The sequence below is a fragment of the Anomaloglossus baeobatrachus genome, chromosome 9 (genome assembly GCF_048569485.1).
Source record: "Anomaloglossus baeobatrachus isolate aAnoBae1 chromosome 9, aAnoBae1.hap1, whole genome shotgun sequence".
NCBI lineage: Eukaryota > Metazoa > Chordata > Amphibia > Anura > Aromobatidae > Anomaloglossus > Anomaloglossus baeobatrachus.
Genome location: NC_134361.1, coordinates 218,691,993 through 218,708,149, shown reverse-complemented (window position 1 = coordinate 218,708,149; position 16,157 = coordinate 218,691,993). Strand labels below are relative to the sequence as shown.

The window sequence follows — 16,157 nt, the reverse complement described above, 5'->3', positions numbered from 1 at the left end:
CTTGGAGGAGGGGGTGTCGCGGCTCAAGAGGGTCAGTGTGCGAAGGGTCAGCAATACTGCTGCGGGCTAATGGGGTGTCATGGCGGCAGGTGCCATTGATCTGCCGGCGGGCTCAGAAGAGGGGGTGTCGTGGCTTAAGAGGGTAAGTGTGCGGAGGGTCGGCAATACTGTGGGCTCGGAGGAAGGGGTATCGTGGGTCAAAAGGGTCAGTGTGCGGAGGGTCAGCGATACAGCGGGCTTGGAGGAGGGGGTGTCGCGGCTCAAGAGGGTCAGTGTGCGAAGGGTCAGCAATACTGCTGCGGGCTAATGGGGTGTCATGGCGGCAGGTGCCATTGATCTGCCGACAGGCTCGGAAGAGGGGGTGTCGTGGCTCAGTGTATGGCAGTGGAGGGTTGTCAATACTGCGGGCTCGTGGGATGTCGTGGCGGCGAGGTCCATTGATCTGTCGGCGGGCTGCTTTGAATCTCCCGCAGTTGACGAGATGGACTTCAAGAAACTGGCCGTGGTGCGTGTGCAGAGCGACGCGATGAACTTCAAGAAAATGGCCACAGAGTCCTATCTGCGCATGCGCCTAATCCGTGGCCATTTTCTTGAAGTCGATCTCGTCAACTGCGGGTGATTCAAAGCAGCTCACAGATCAATGGCGCCTGCCGCCGCGACACCCCACGAGCCTCCAGTATCGACAACTCTGCGCCTCCACTGCTGCCCCAGTAAGCCATATGCGGTTTGTAAGATGCACCCCCATTGTTTCCCCCAGTTTTGGGGAAATAAGTATGTCTTACAAACCGGAAAATACAGTATTTTTTCAATTAAAGATTTGTCTGTGAGCAAGATGGAGCCATCAAGAGAGCCACATCTCACTCGCGAGCCATAGGTTCCCGACCCCTGAGCTAGCGTATACTGGTTTATTATTATGTAAGCAGCTGCCCCTAGTGGTGGCTACAAGAAGTGAGAATTTTAATTTGCAAGAAGAAATGAATCAAGAGATACAGGGACCACACACAACCCATCGGGATGAATGAGAATCTCCCAGCAATGCTCAATGGACTGTAGACCACTCAGAATTCGGGAGGCGACTGTAGGTTCATACCAGGAAAAGTATCCAGGGGGCATAGCTATAGAAATCGCACCCTGGTACTGACAACCCCTCTGCCACAAAGCAAGGTGGGTAAGTGGAAGCCCCTCTGAGAGATTTTGGATTGTGGACCATGAGCTGACCCTCTGGTGGTACCTGATTGCCCGAATGAAACCTCAATATTAGACGCAACACAACAAAATCAAAAGACCATAGACAGGTGTCAACTTCCAAAATTCCCTTCTTATTAACAGTTTTTCACAAAAGACATGTGACATATAAATGGCCACCATTTTTCTTTTGAAAGCTGGTAATGGAGGTCAAAAGCGAGGACCAAGAACGAAGGGGAGAAAAAACGAGTATCGTCCCAATGTCTCTCGCTAGTGTCAGTCCGAGCAAAATTGTGCTAATGTCACCAACGTCTCGTAGATTCTGCAGGTACAAAAATTTCTAAGACAGGAACATTTTCTACGGATGAAATTTTGGGAACCCAGTGTTCAGTTCATCGTGTCCATAGATTGGGGTTTAAGGCTGCCACATGTAAGTCTTTGATGTATCGATCTGAACCACCGTTGGAAAAGTCTTATCTTCTTGAGGTGGCACCAAGACTGGTTGTTCCAAGCTGCTTTCTTTTTCCTTCTCGATTTCCCCTTCCCAAAGGCTGATAAGTGGTGGATAGAAGTCATTGAGAGGGATGAACGAAGCCCTCTGCATGTACTTTTTTAAAGAATGTCCACAACTTTTGTAACGGAGGTGATGTCCGGCATATACAATGACAGCAGCCATGCATAATCCAGCAATGAGAGAGCCTAGAGCTGCCGAAAGGGCGATACTGACCGGCCGGCCAACTGCAGCGACGGAAAAGGAAGCGTCTTTGGTGGTCACGTTAAGACAAGACTGTTGACTTGGCCGGGATAGAGATGACACAGTGAAGCAAACCTCATACTTGGTGGCCGGCTGTAAATGCGTAAGGTTGTACTCTTGTATATCTAGAGGAACTTTGGCGGTATAACTGATATGTGGGTTGTGTATCCTCATGGTAGCAGAGGTCCATAAGGCTGGAACGAGGACGTTAGGAGCATTGGCTGGCCCACCCAACATCTTCCACTCCACCACAACGAAATTGGAATGAACTTTTTTGGTGACTATGGAAAGAGACGTGAACTCCTGCTCCTGCGTCCCGTTGATGAAGATGACGACGCTTTTACTGTCCGTGCCATCTGAGTTCCACATTTGGCACATGTATGAACCAGAGTCTTCTTCTGTAGCATCTAAGATTTCCAGAGAACCCTCAGCTAGGATTCGAACTCGGCCCGTTCCTCCGGATATCCTTTCTCCGTGAGGGGTTATCCAGTAGATCTCTGGCTTTGGGTGACCACTTGCTTGGCAATTGAGAGTCACCAGCTGGTGTTTGGATAGATGAAGTCGAGGTGGAAAAGAATGTTCATCTATTAGTGGAGGACATCGACTTAACCAAGCTTGTCCTTGGATTTCCTGGAAGAGGTGTCCGCTGACTAGTGGAGGGCTCGTGCAAAGTGTGGCCTGGGCTTCTATCAGCTGAACTGATGAAAGTCCTTTCCAGTTGTTTTGGCAATCACAGCGCAGAGGATTACTGTATAAGCTGATTTCGGATAATCCTTGTAGTGTCTGAAATACTTTAAGCGGTATTAATGCCAATCGATTATTGCTAAGTAGTAAAGTCTTCAAAGAACTAACGTTGGGTCCAAAGGCACCGGGGTCCAGGTAGGTCAACCTAGGGTTGTTAAAAACTTCTAACTTAATAAGTTCAGGTAAGTCCTGGAAGGCTTCAGCTTCCACACGTTCTAGGTCCTCCATCGAATTTAGACTGAGTTCCTCAAGATGAGGCATGTCTTTAAAATCTCCAGTCCGAATTCTACTTATGGGGTTCTTGTTAAGGTCCAAGAATTTCAGGAGTTTCAAGTGCTTCAGTGCCTCCTTGGGGACAGATGCAAGACGATTATCAAAAAACGAAAGGCTTTCAAGGTAGTCCAATCCAAAAAAGGCATTTTCTGGGACATGGTTAAGCTCCATCCCCGCCAGTACTAGACTGTGTAGCTTTCCAAGTGGTTGAAAATTCAAGTTTTGGAGGGCACTGACGGGGTTCTCTCCGATCATAAGTATCTCTAGGTTTGGAAGGTTCTCAAACCATGTCGAATCGATGACACTTAGACGGTTGGCATTGAGATGGAGTCTTAGAAGTTTTCCCAGGCCGGCAAAGGCTCGTGGGCCGATATAATTAATCTGGTTGTGATTGATATATAACTCTTCTAGGCTCTCCAGATCTTTTAGGCAGTAGTCCGGCAGTGCGGTGAGTTGATTCTCCTCTAGATAAAGGGTGATGAGATGAGAAAGGTTGGAGATGCTCAAATCCTGGATGCTCTGAAAGTGGTTTTGAGACAAGTCAAGTTCGGTAAGGTTGACCAGATCTTGAAGTTCCCAACCCATATGTGATATTTTATTACTTTGTAGAAGTAGCACTTGGGTGTCGATGGAGATATTTTCTGGGATGTGAGTCAGGAGAAGGTCATTGCAGTCCACCGTCTTCGCTTCATGGTAGACGGACTGTGGAGTGAACCAGGGCCTTGTCTCACAGACACATTGAGGAGGGCAGAACGCTAAACCCGAGATGTAGAGTGATTGGCAAATGACCAGAACAGCCCATGTCTCAGTCCAAGGAAGCGATCTCTTCATCCTTAAGGAATACATATGAGGCATTTTTGAAGGAAATCCAGAAGAAGACAATGCGCCAGGCGTGGACCGATGGACCTGTAAGGAGACAGAGCAGAAGGGAATGTTACATGAAGGAGGGGAAACTCCTCATTTGGTCACTCATTGACAATATTCCACTAATCACCATTTATAGAGGGCGTGCAACCTTGGAGAACTTTAAGGGGTTGTCAAGAAATGTGTTATCCCCCGACTGACCTGTTTTCCACTCCTTCACCGCCACTCCACTGGTAACTGCCTGTCTTTGATAACCAGGTACAACTGCTACCTCTGCACAGGAACCAGGTACAACTGTTACCTCTGCACAGGAACCAGGTACAACTGTTACCTCTGCACAGGAACCAGGTACAACTGTTACCTCTGCACAGGAACCAGGTACAACTGCTACCTCTGCACAGGAACCAGGTAAAACTGCTACCTCTGCACAGGAACCAGGTACATCTGTTACCTCTGCACAGGAACCAGGTACAACTGTTACCTCTGCACAGGAACCAGGTACAACTGCTACCTCTGCACAGGAACCAGGTACAACTGTTACCTCTGCACAGGAACCAGGTAAAACTGCTACCTCTGCACAGGAACCAGGTACATCTGTTACCTCTGCACAGGAACCAGGTACAACTGTTACCTCTGCACAGAAACCAGGTAAAACTGCTACCTCTGCACAGGAACCAGGTACAACTGTTACCTCTGCACAGGAACCAGGTACAACTGTGACCTCTGCACAGAAACCAGGTAAAACTGCTACCTCTGCACAGGAACCAGGTACAACTGTTACCTCTGCACAGGAACCAGGTACATATGTTACCTCTGCACAGGAACCAGGTACAACTGTTAACTCTGCACAGGAACGAGGTACAACTGCTACCTCTGCACAGGAACCAGGTAAAACTTCTACCTCTGCACAGGAACCAGGTAAAACTTCTACCTCTGCACAGGAACCAGGTACAACTGCTACCTCTGCACAGGAACCAGGTACATCTGTTACCTCTGCACAGGAACCAGGTACAACTGTTACCTCTGCACAGGAACCAGGTACAACTGCTACCTCTGCACAGGAACCAGGTACATCTGTTACCTCTGCACAGGAACCAGGTACAACTGTTACCTCTGCACAGAAACCAGGTAAAACTGCTACCTCTGCACAGGAACCAGGTACAACTGTTACCTCTGCACAGGAACCAGGTACAACTGTGACCTCTGCACAGAAACCAGGTAAAACTGCTACCTCTGCACAGGAACCAGGTACAACTGTTACCTCTGCACAGGAACCAGGTACATATGTTACCTCTGCACAGGAACCAGGTACAACTGTTAACTCTGCACAGGAACGAGGTACAACTGCTACCTCTGCACAGGAACCAGGTAAAACTTCTACCTCTGCACAGGAACCAGGTAAAACTTCTACCTCTGCACAGGAACCAGGTACAACTGCTACCTCTGCACAGGAACCAGGTACATCTGTTACCTCTGCACAGGAACCAGGTACAACTGTTACCTCTGCACAGGAACCAGGTACAACTGCTACCTCTGCACAGGAACCAGGTACATCTGTTACCTCTGCACAGGAACCAGGTACAACTGTTACCTCTGCACAGGAACCAGGTACAACTGTTACCTCTGCACAGGAACCAGGTACAACTGTGACCTCTGCACAGAAACCAGGTACATCTGTTACCTCTGCACAGGAACCAGGTACAACTGTTAACTCTGCACAGGAACCATGTACAACTGTTACCTCTGCACAGGAACCAGGTACATCTGTTACCTCTGCACAGGAACCAGGTACATCTGTTACCTCTGCACAGGAACCAGGTACATCTGTTACCTCTGCACAGGAACCAGGTACATCTGTTACCTCTGCACAGGAACCAGGTAAAACTGTTACCTCTGCACAGTAACCAGGTACAACTGTTACCTCTGCACAGGAACCAGGTACATCTGTTACCTCTGCACAGGAACCAGGTACAACTGTTAACTCTGCACAGGAACCAGGTACAACTGTTACCTCTGCACAGGAACCATGTACATCTGTTACCTCTGCACAGGAACCAGGTAAAACTGTTACCTCTGCACAGTAACCAGGTACAACTGTTACCTCTGCACAGGAACCAGGTACATCTGTTACCTCTGCACAGGAACCAGGTACAACTGTTAACTCTGCACAGGAACCAGGTACAACTGTTACCTCTGCACAGGAACCAGGTACATCTGTTACCTCTGCACAGGAACCAGGTACATCTGTTACCTCTGCACAGGAACCAGGTACATCTGTTACCTCTGCACAGGAACCAGGTACATCTGTTACCTCTGCACAGGAACCAGGTAAAACTGTTACCTCTGCACAGTAACTAGGTACAACTGTTAACTCTGCACAGGAACCAGGTACAACTGTTACCTCTGCACAGAAACCAGGTAAAACTGCTACCTCTGCACAGGAACCAGGTACAACTGTTACCTCTGCACAGGAACCAGGTACAACTGTTACCTCTGCACAGGAACCAGGTACAACTGTTACCTCTGCACAGTAACTAGGTACAACTGTTACCTCTGCACAGGAACCAGGTACAACTGTTACCTCTGCACAGGAACCAGGTACAACTGTTACCTCTGCACAGGAACCAGGTACATCTGTTAACTCTGCACAGGAACCAGGTAAATCTGTTACCTCTGCACAGGAACCAGGTACAACTGTTACCTCTGCACAGTAACCAGGTACAACTGTTACCTCTGCACAGGAACCAGGTACAACTGTTACCTCTGCACAGTAACCAGGTACAACTGTTACCTCTGCACAGGAACCAGGTACAACTGTTACCTCTGCACAGTAACCAGGTACAACTGTTAACTCTGCACAGGAACCAGGTAAATCTGTTACCTCTGCACAGGAACCAGGTACAACTGTTACCTCTGCACAGAAACCAGGTACAACTGTTACCTCTTCACAGGAACCAGGTACAACTGTTACCTCTGCACAGGAACCAGGTACATCTGTTACCTCTGCACAGGAGCCAGGTACAACTGTTACCTCTGCACAGGAACCAGGTACATCTGTTACCTCTGCACAGGAGCCAGGTACAACTGTTACCTCTGCACAGGAACCAGGTACAACTGTTACCTCTGCACAGGAACCAGGTACAACTGTTACCTCTGCACAGGAACCAGGTACAACTGTTACCTCTGCACAGGAACCAGGTACATCTGTTACCTCTGCACAGGAACCAGGTACATCTGTTACCTCTGCACAGGAACCAGGTACAACTGTTACCTCTGCACAGGAACCAGGTATAACTGTTACCTCTGCACAGGAACTAGGTACAACTGTTACCTCTGCACAGGAACCAGGTACATCTGTTACCTCTGCACAGGAACCAGGTACAACTGTTACCTCTGCACAGGAACCAGGAACAACTGTTACCTCTGCACAGGAACCAGGTACAACTGTTACCTCTGCACAGGAACCAGGTACATCTGTTACCTCTGCACAGGAACCAGGTACATCTGTTACCTCTGCACAGGAACCAGGTATAGCTGTGACCTCTGCAGAGGAACAGACAGTGAAGCTGTTGCACCTATCAACCTATCAGGCCACAGCTTTCATTTCCCAACAGGCCAATCAGATTCCAGCTTTTATTTTTCAGAGGCCTTCTGGAAAATAAAAGGTGGCCTGTGATTGGTTGCTATGGGTTACTTTACTGTCTTATTGTCACCATTTTGATAGAAGTATATAGTAGGATATATTATATATACTCCCGGTCTCTGGCGCCACACAATCCTATTTTTTTGTGCCTAAGCCATTGATTTAGTAATCACGCCGCTTCCCCCATCCCCCATCTGTTCTTCCCCCTCATCCTCCATCTTGGCCGGCTCGCTCCAATGTTTTCCTTTTCTTTTCCTATCAATACAAATCCTTGATCCCTTTCTTCTTTCCTCCACCTCTCCGCCCGTCATCCCCTCGCATGTAATTCGCCAGCTCCCCTCGTATGTCTCCCCATCTTAAGCCCTGTCTCCTACGCTCTCTTTTTTTTTTTTGCTCGCTCTGAGATGTTGCCATGGCAACACCCTGAGCGCTTTCTCCTAGCGACATGAGGACGAGGGCGCATTAACCCCAAATGTTCCGCCCAGCCCTGCTACGTTATGTATCGCATATATGTATCTATAACATACGTCACACTGCCGACATCTTGTTGTGCTGGTGAATGCATTCTATTGCTCCCTGTTATCAGCCATTTTAGAATATTTTTTCAGTGGCAGAGCCCGTTCTTTACATGTATGGCACTGGTACACGTCATTTCAGCACTCGGGACAGCTCCTTCTGTCTGATCATGGCCATATTTTGCAATTTGTTTTGTTTTTTTGTGGTAATTTATGAAAATTGTGACTAATAATCATTAGGCCTTGTTGCCCATAACAATAAATCAAAGCTTTAAGACTGGGATTAGTTGCTATTGGCAACAAGGCCAACATGGCCAATCTGAGGTAAAAGCCTCCTGCATAGGCTGAATCATGGATCCATAACATGGCCGTGCACTGTTCCTCCATATGTCCATGATTATATAAGGAGGCACATGGGGTAATGGAGGTAGCTTATGCTTCAGAAAGGCACCAAATGGCCCCTGTACTTCAGTATTACCCCTGTACTGTGACATCACTGTGTGTATTATCCCTGTACTGTGACATCACTGTGTGTATTATCCCTGTACTGTGACATCACTGTGTGTATTATCCCTGTACTGTGACATCACTGTGTGTATTATCCCTGTACTGTGACATCACTGTGTGTATTATCCCTGTACTGTGACATCACTGTGTGTATTATCCCTGTACTGTGACATCACTGTGTGTATTATCCCTGTACTGTGACATCACTGTGTGTATTATCCCTGTACTGTGACATCGCTGTGTGTATTATCCCTGTACTGTGACATCACTGTGTGTATTAGTCCTGTACTGTGACATCACTGTGTGTATTATCCCTGTACTGTGACATCACTGTGTGTATTATCCCTGTACTGTGACATCACTGTGTGTATTATCCCTGTACTGTGACATCACTGTGTGTATTATCCCTGTACTGTGACATCACTGTGTGTATTATCCCTGTACTGTGACATCACTGTGTGTATTATCCCTGTACTGTGACATCACTGTTTGTATGATCCCTGTACTGTGACATCACTGTGTGTATTATCCCTGTACTGTGACATCACTGTGTGTATTATCCCTGTACTGTGACATCACTGTGAGTATTATCCCTGTACTGTGACATCACTGCGTGTATTATCCCTGTACTGTGACATCACTGCGTGTATTATCCCTGTACTGTGACATCACTGTGTGTATTATCCCTGTACTGTGACATCACTGTGTGTATTATCCCTGTACTGTGACATCACTGTGTGTATTATCCCTGTACTGTGACATCACTGTGTGTATTATCCCTGTACTGTGACATCACTGTGTGTATTATCCCTGTACTGTGACATCACTGTGTGTATTATCCCTGTACTGTGACATCACTGTGTGTATTATCCCTGTACTGTGACATCACTGTGTGTATTATCCCTGTACTGTGACATCACTGTGTGTATTATCCCTGTACTGTGACATCACTGTGTGTATTATCCCTGTACTGTGACATCACTGTGTGTATTATCCCTGTACTGTGACATCACTGTGTGTATTATCCCTGTACTGTGACATCACTGTTTGTATGATCCCTGTACTGTGACATCACTGTGTGTATTATCCCTGTACTGTGACATCACTGTGTGTATTATCCCTGTACTGTGACATCACTGTGTGTATTATCCCTGTACTGTGACATCACTGTGTGTATTATCCCTGTACTGTGACATCACTGTGTGTATTATCCCTGTACTGTGACATCACTGTGTGTATTATCCCTGTACTGTGACATCACTGTGTGTATTATCCCTGTACTGTGACATCACTGTTTGTATGATCCCTGTACTGTGACATCACTGTGTGTATTATCCCTGTACTGTGACATCACTGTGTGTATTATCCCTGTACTGTGACATCACTGTGTGTATTATCCCTGTACTGTGACATCACTGCGAGTATTATCCCTGTACTGTGACATCACTGCGTGTATTATCCCTGTACTGTGACATCACTGCGTGTATTATCCCTGTACTGTGACATCACTGTGTGTATTATCCCTGTACTGTGACATCACTGTGTGTATTATCCCTGTACTGTGACATCACTGTGTGTATTATCCCTGTACTGTGACATCACTGTGTGTATTATCCCTGTACTGTGACATCACTGTGTGTATTATCCCTGTACTGTGACATCACTGTGTGTATTATCCCTGTACTGTGACATCACTGTGTGTATTATCCCTGTACTGTGACATCACTGTGTGTATTATCCCTGTACTGTGACATCACTGTGTGTATTATCCCTGTACTGTGACATCACTGTGTGTATTATCCCTGTACTGTGACATCACTGTGTGTATTATCCCTGTACTGTGACATCACTGTGTGTATTATCCCTGTACTGTGACATCACTGTTTGTATGATCCCTGTACTGTGACATCACTGTGTGTATTATCCCTGTACTGTGACATCACTGTGTGTATTATCCCTGTACTGTGACATCACTGTGAGTATTATCCCTGTACTGTGACATCACTGCGTGTATTATCCCTGTACTGTGACATCACTGTGTGTATTATCCCTGTACTGTGACATCACTGTGTGTATTATCCCTGTACTGTGACATCACTGTGTGTATTATCCCTGTACTGTGACATCACTGTGTGTATTATCCCTGTACTGTGACATCACTGTGTGTATTATCCCTGTACTGTGACATCACTGTGTGTATTATCCCTGTACTGTGACATCACTGTGTGCATTACCCCTGTACTGTGACATCACTGTGTGCATTACCCCTGTACTGTGACATCACTGTGTGCATTATCCCTGTACTGTGACATCACTGTGTGCATTATCCCTGTACTGTGACATCACTGTGTGTATTACCCCTGTACTGTGACATCACTGTGTGCATTACCTCTGTACTGTGACATCACTGTGTGCATTATCCCTGTACTGTGACATCACTGTGTGCATTACCCCTGTACTGTGACATCACTGTGTGCATTACCCCTGTACTGTGACATCACTGTGTGCATTACCCCTGTACTGTGACATCACTGTGTGTATTACCCCTGTACTGTGACATCACTGTGTATATTATCCCTGTACTGTGACATCACTGTGTGTATTACCCCTGTACTGTGACATCACTGTGTGCATTACCCCTGTACTGTGACATCACATGGGTAGAACAAAGCATTTCTCATTTTCATTGTCTGTACGAGGAGTTGTGGCCACTAGAGGGAGCTCTATTGATCTGTGGGGCTGTACTTTTAGTAACTACTGTATCATTGCTTGCCAAGTAAGATGGAGAAAGCCCATCCATGTGTCACTTGCACTATTCACACAGTGATACATGTAGCAGAGCTGAGTTTATTATCAGTAGACGTCATGTTGTCACACTATTCATCTCTGGTTTTCTGCATCTCATAGTGAAACACATGACAAATTCAGCTCTGCTACACCAGAAACTATGAAATCCACATATTTCATATTAAAGGAAATTACAAGTGACCCTTAAGTAAACGGAATAAACTGCTTTCAATAGCAGACACAAATATGTAATAATGGTACAACATTCCTGTATACAGAGATACATGATAAGATCCTTTCTACAGTCACCACTAGGGGGAGCTCCCTGTATACATAGATACATGATAAGACCCTGTCTGCAGCCACCACTAGGGGGAGCTCCCTGTATACAGAGATACATGATAAGATCCTGTCTGCAGTCACCACTAGGGAGAGCCCCCTGTATACAGAGATACATGATAAGATCCTGTCTGCAGCCACCACTAGGGGGAGCTCCCTGTATACAGAGATACATGATAAGATCCTGTCTGCAGCCACCACTAGGGGGAGCTCCCTGTATACAGAGATACATGATAAGATCCTGTCTGCAGCCACCACTAGGGGGAGCTCCCTGTATACAGAGATACATGATAAGATCCTGTCTGCAGCCACCACTAGGGGGAGCTCCCTGTATATAGAGATACATGATAAGATCCTGTCTGCAGTCACCACTAGAGGGAGCTCCCTGTATACAGAGATACATGATAAGACCCTGTCTGCAGCTACCACTAGGGGGAGCTCCCTGTATACAGAGATACATGATAAGATACTGTCTGCAGCCACCACTAGGGAGAGCTCCCTGTATACAGAGATACATGATAAGATCCTGTCTGCAGCCACCACTAGGGGGAGCTCCCTGTATACAGAGATACATGATAAGATCCTGTCTGCAGTCACCACTAGGGGGAGCTCCCTGTATACAGAGATACATGATAAGATCCTGTCTGCAGCCACCACTAGGGGGAGCTCCCTGTATACAGAGATACATGATAATATCCTGTCTGCAGCCACCACTAGGGGAAGCTCCCTGTATACAGAGATACATGATAAGATCCTGTCTGCAGCCACCACTAGAGGGAGCTCCCTGTATACAGAGATACATGATAAGATCCTGTCTGCAGCCACCACTAGGGGGAGCTCCCTGTATACAGAGATACATGATAAGATCCTGTCTGTAGCCACCACTAGGGGGAGCTCCCTGTATACAGAGATACATGATAAGATCCTGTCTGCAGCCACCACTAGGGGGAGCTCCCTGTATACAGAGATACATGATAAGATCCTGTCTGCAGCCACCACTAGGGGGAGCTCCCTGTATACAGAGATACATGATAAGATCCTGTCTGCAGCCACCACTAGGGGGAGCTCCCTGTATAGAGATACATGATAAGACCCTGTCTGCAGCCACCACTAGGGGGAGCTCCCTGTATAGAGATACATGATAAGATCCTGTCTGCAGCCACCACTAGGGGGAGCTCCCTGTATAGAGATACATGATAAGATCCTGTCTGCAGCCACCACTAGGGGGAGCTCCCTGTATAGAGATACATGATAAGACCCTGTCTGCAGCCACCACTAGGGGGAGCTCCCTGTATACAGAGATACATGATAAGATCCTGTCTGCAGCCTCCACTAGGGGGAGCTCCCTGTATACAGAAATACATGATAAGATCCTGTCTGCAGCCACCACTAGGGGGAGCTCCCTGTATACAGAGATACATGATAAGATTCTGTCTGCAGCCACCACCAGGGGGAGCTCCCTGTATACAGAGATACATGATAAGATCCTGTCAGCAGCCTCCACTAGGGGGAGCTCCCTGTATACAGAGATACATGATAAGATCCTGTCTGCAGTCACCACTAGGGGGAGCTCCCTGTATACAGAGATACATGATAATATCCTGTCTGCAGCCACCACTAGAGGGAGCTCCCTGTATACAGAGATACATGATAAGATCCTGTCTGCAGCCACCACTAGGGGGAGCTCCCTGTATACAGAGATACATGATAAGATCCTGTCAGCAGCCTCCACTAGGGGGAGCTCCCTGTATACAGAGATACATGATAAGACCCTGTCTGCAGCCACCACTAGGGGGAGCTCCCTGTATACAGAGATACATGATAATATCCTGTCTGCAGACACCACTAGGGGGAGCTCCCTGTATACAGAGATACATGATAAGATCCTGTCTGCAGCCACCACTAGGGGGAGCTCCCTGTATACAGAGATACATGATAAGATCCTGTCTGCAGCCACCACTAGGGGGAGCTCCCTGTATACAGAGATACATGATAAGATCCTGTCTGCAGCCACCACTAGGGGGAGCTCCCTGTATACAGAGATACATGATAAGATCCTGTCTGCAGCCACCACTAGGGGGAGCTCCCTGTATACAGAGATACATGATAAGATCCTGTCTGCAGCCACCACTAGGGGGAGCTCCCTGTATACAGAGATACATGATAAGATCCTGTCTGCAGCCACCACTAGGGGGAGCTCCCTGTATACAGAGATACATGATAAGATCCTGTCTGCAGCCTCCACTAGGGGGAGCTCCCTGTATACAGAGATACATGATAAGACCCTGTCTGCAGTCACCACTAGGGGGAGCTCCCTGTATACAGAGATACATGATAAGACCCTGTCTGCAGCCACCACTAGAGTCTACCAGTTGGGGTTCTTCTATAATATCTCGAGTCCTGACCCTAGTTTCGCTTTATACCCCTCTCTGACTTTCCGTTGCTTCCCGCAGTACTCCCATCTACCACCGGGTGTCACTGTTCGAGGTGCTGAACATCAACAAAGCTTTTACTTTGTGACTATAGAAATGTACGAGTTGCCGGTGGGTTTTCTCGCAGATCTCGGCTCGCACTCGGCAACCACCGCGACATTTCATGGTTTTAATTTTATAGAAATAATATTTTCCCGTTTCCGAGTTTGGTTTTTGTTACCCTTTAATTTCGGGGAGATAGATGGGGGGTTGTATATGAAGGGGGGGGGTTTACTGCTTGTGTTATTCGTATAGTGTGAGCCTGACGTCACCTCCCACAACAATACCCCATGCCGGTTAGCAGTGCCGAGTGGGCGCATCTTATCAACTTTGGCCAAGGAGAAAGAGGATCACACAATTTTGGGGGGAGGGGGGGGGACCTTCTTACCGTCAGCTCTCGATGGCTGGAGAAGAGCGGTGGAGTGTTGTGGTCCTCAGCTCTACGCCATCAGATTCTTGATTCTTTGTCTGGTCCCTGCTCCTCTCCGGATCCGTCTTTTCTCCGAGCGTCTACTGGTGGCGGCTTTCTCTTTTGTCCGTCATGGTTTTCGCCGCTCTGCTCCTCTCGCCCTCGTCTTCGCCGCTCTGCTCCTCTCGCCCTCGTCTTCGCCGCTCTGCTCCTCTCGCCCTCGTCTTCGCCGCTCTGCTCCTCTCGCCCTCGTCTTCGCCGCTCTGCTCCTCTCGCCCTCGTCTTCGCCGCTCTGCTTCTCTCGCCCTCGTCTTCGCCGCTCTGCTTCTCTCGCCCTCGTCTTCGCCGCTCTGCTTCTCTCGCCCTCGTGCTCTGCTTTGTGACTGTTTCTTTCTCCTCCAGGCTGAATAAAAGGAGCTCTTTCATCTGACAGGTGCTCCCGCCAGCCAATCGGAGGCCAGCGCTTCCAGGGCTGCGGCGAATGGAGAAGACGGAGGGGGCGGGAAGGGATGGATGTGTAAAAGCGTCTGATATAGAAGCTGACAACACACGGTGATGATATGAATATGGATCAGGCCTGACATCACCGCTCTGCCCTGCCTGGAAACAGCGGACTTCACATGTTACCTCATTATCTCACCACCACCACTGCCTTAGGGACAGACAGGGCTGAGACAGCGGGGCAGACACCGCCGGGGGCAGGGGAGGCCGTATCCACCGCTCACTGCAGATATTCCCACAATGCACGCCTCCATTATATGCCCATAGCACCAGCTTCTCAATCACAATATACAATGGCGGCATTATATGGACCGTTATGTGTTCACGGTATGGCGGTATTATATATATATATATTTTATACTCGGCTTCACCCGGGTTAATGACTGCTGTTAACAAAATAGAATGTATTAATAAAAATGTATTCTGCACACAAACACCACAAAACAAATAGATATAAATGTAATTATTAAAAGGCAAAAACTAAGCTAATAGAAGCATTTCACAACATATATTTGAACACCACAGATATTCCACACAGATTTAACTAAATTGGCCAAGTAATGTGCTCAGTCTGTCTCTTTCCCCGTCTGTCTCTTTCCAGGTCTGTCTCTTTCCCCGTCTATCTCTTTCCAGGTCTGTCTCTTTCCCCGTCTGTCTCTTTCCAGGTCTGTCTCTTTCCCCGTCTGTCTCTTTCCCCGTCTGTCTTTCCAGGTCTGTCTCTTTCCCCGTCTGTCTCTTTCCAGGTCTGTCTCTTTCCCTGTCTATCTCTTTCCCCGTCTATCTCTTTCCCCGTCTGCCTGTCTGTCTGTCTCTTTGTCTGTCTCTATCTCTCTGTTTCTTTCCAGGTCTGTCTCTTTCCCAGGTCTGTCTCCCCGTCTCTTTGTTTGTGTCTTTCCCTGTCTTCCTGTCTTTGTCTGTCTCTATTTCTCTGTCTCTTTCCCCGTCTGTCTCTATCAAGGTGTGTGTCTTTCCCCATCTATCTTTGTCTGTCTCTCTGGCTGTCTCCTCCTTCCCTGTCTGCCTGTCTCTGTCCCTGTCTGCATGTCTGTCTGTCTCTTTCCAGGTCTGTCTCTGTCTGTCTCTTTCTCTGTCTGTCTCTCTGTCTGTCTCTCTGTGTCTCTCTCTGTCTGTCTCTGTCTGTCTCTTTCACCGTCTGTCTCTGTCT

At 47.7% G+C, this 16,157-nt stretch overlaps 1 protein-coding gene across 1 annotated transcript; it reads right to left on the bottom strand.

The window, feature by feature from the left end:
* Positions 1-1,298: 1,298 nt before the first annotated feature.
* LOC142251589 (leucine-rich repeat neuronal protein 1-like) lies at positions 1,299-14,944 on the bottom strand. Its single transcript, XM_075324541.1, has 2 exons — positions 14,471-14,944; positions 1,299-3,862 (listed from the first exon to the last, which is right to left on the bottom strand). Exon 2 carries the CDS (start codon positions 3,809-3,811, stop codon positions 1,601-1,603), a length of 2,211 nt encoding a protein of 736 aa, XP_075180656.1. The 5' UTR covers positions 3,812-3,862; positions 14,471-14,944; the 3' UTR covers positions 1,299-1,600.
* Between the last annotated feature and the right edge of the window lie 1,213 nt (positions 14,945-16,157).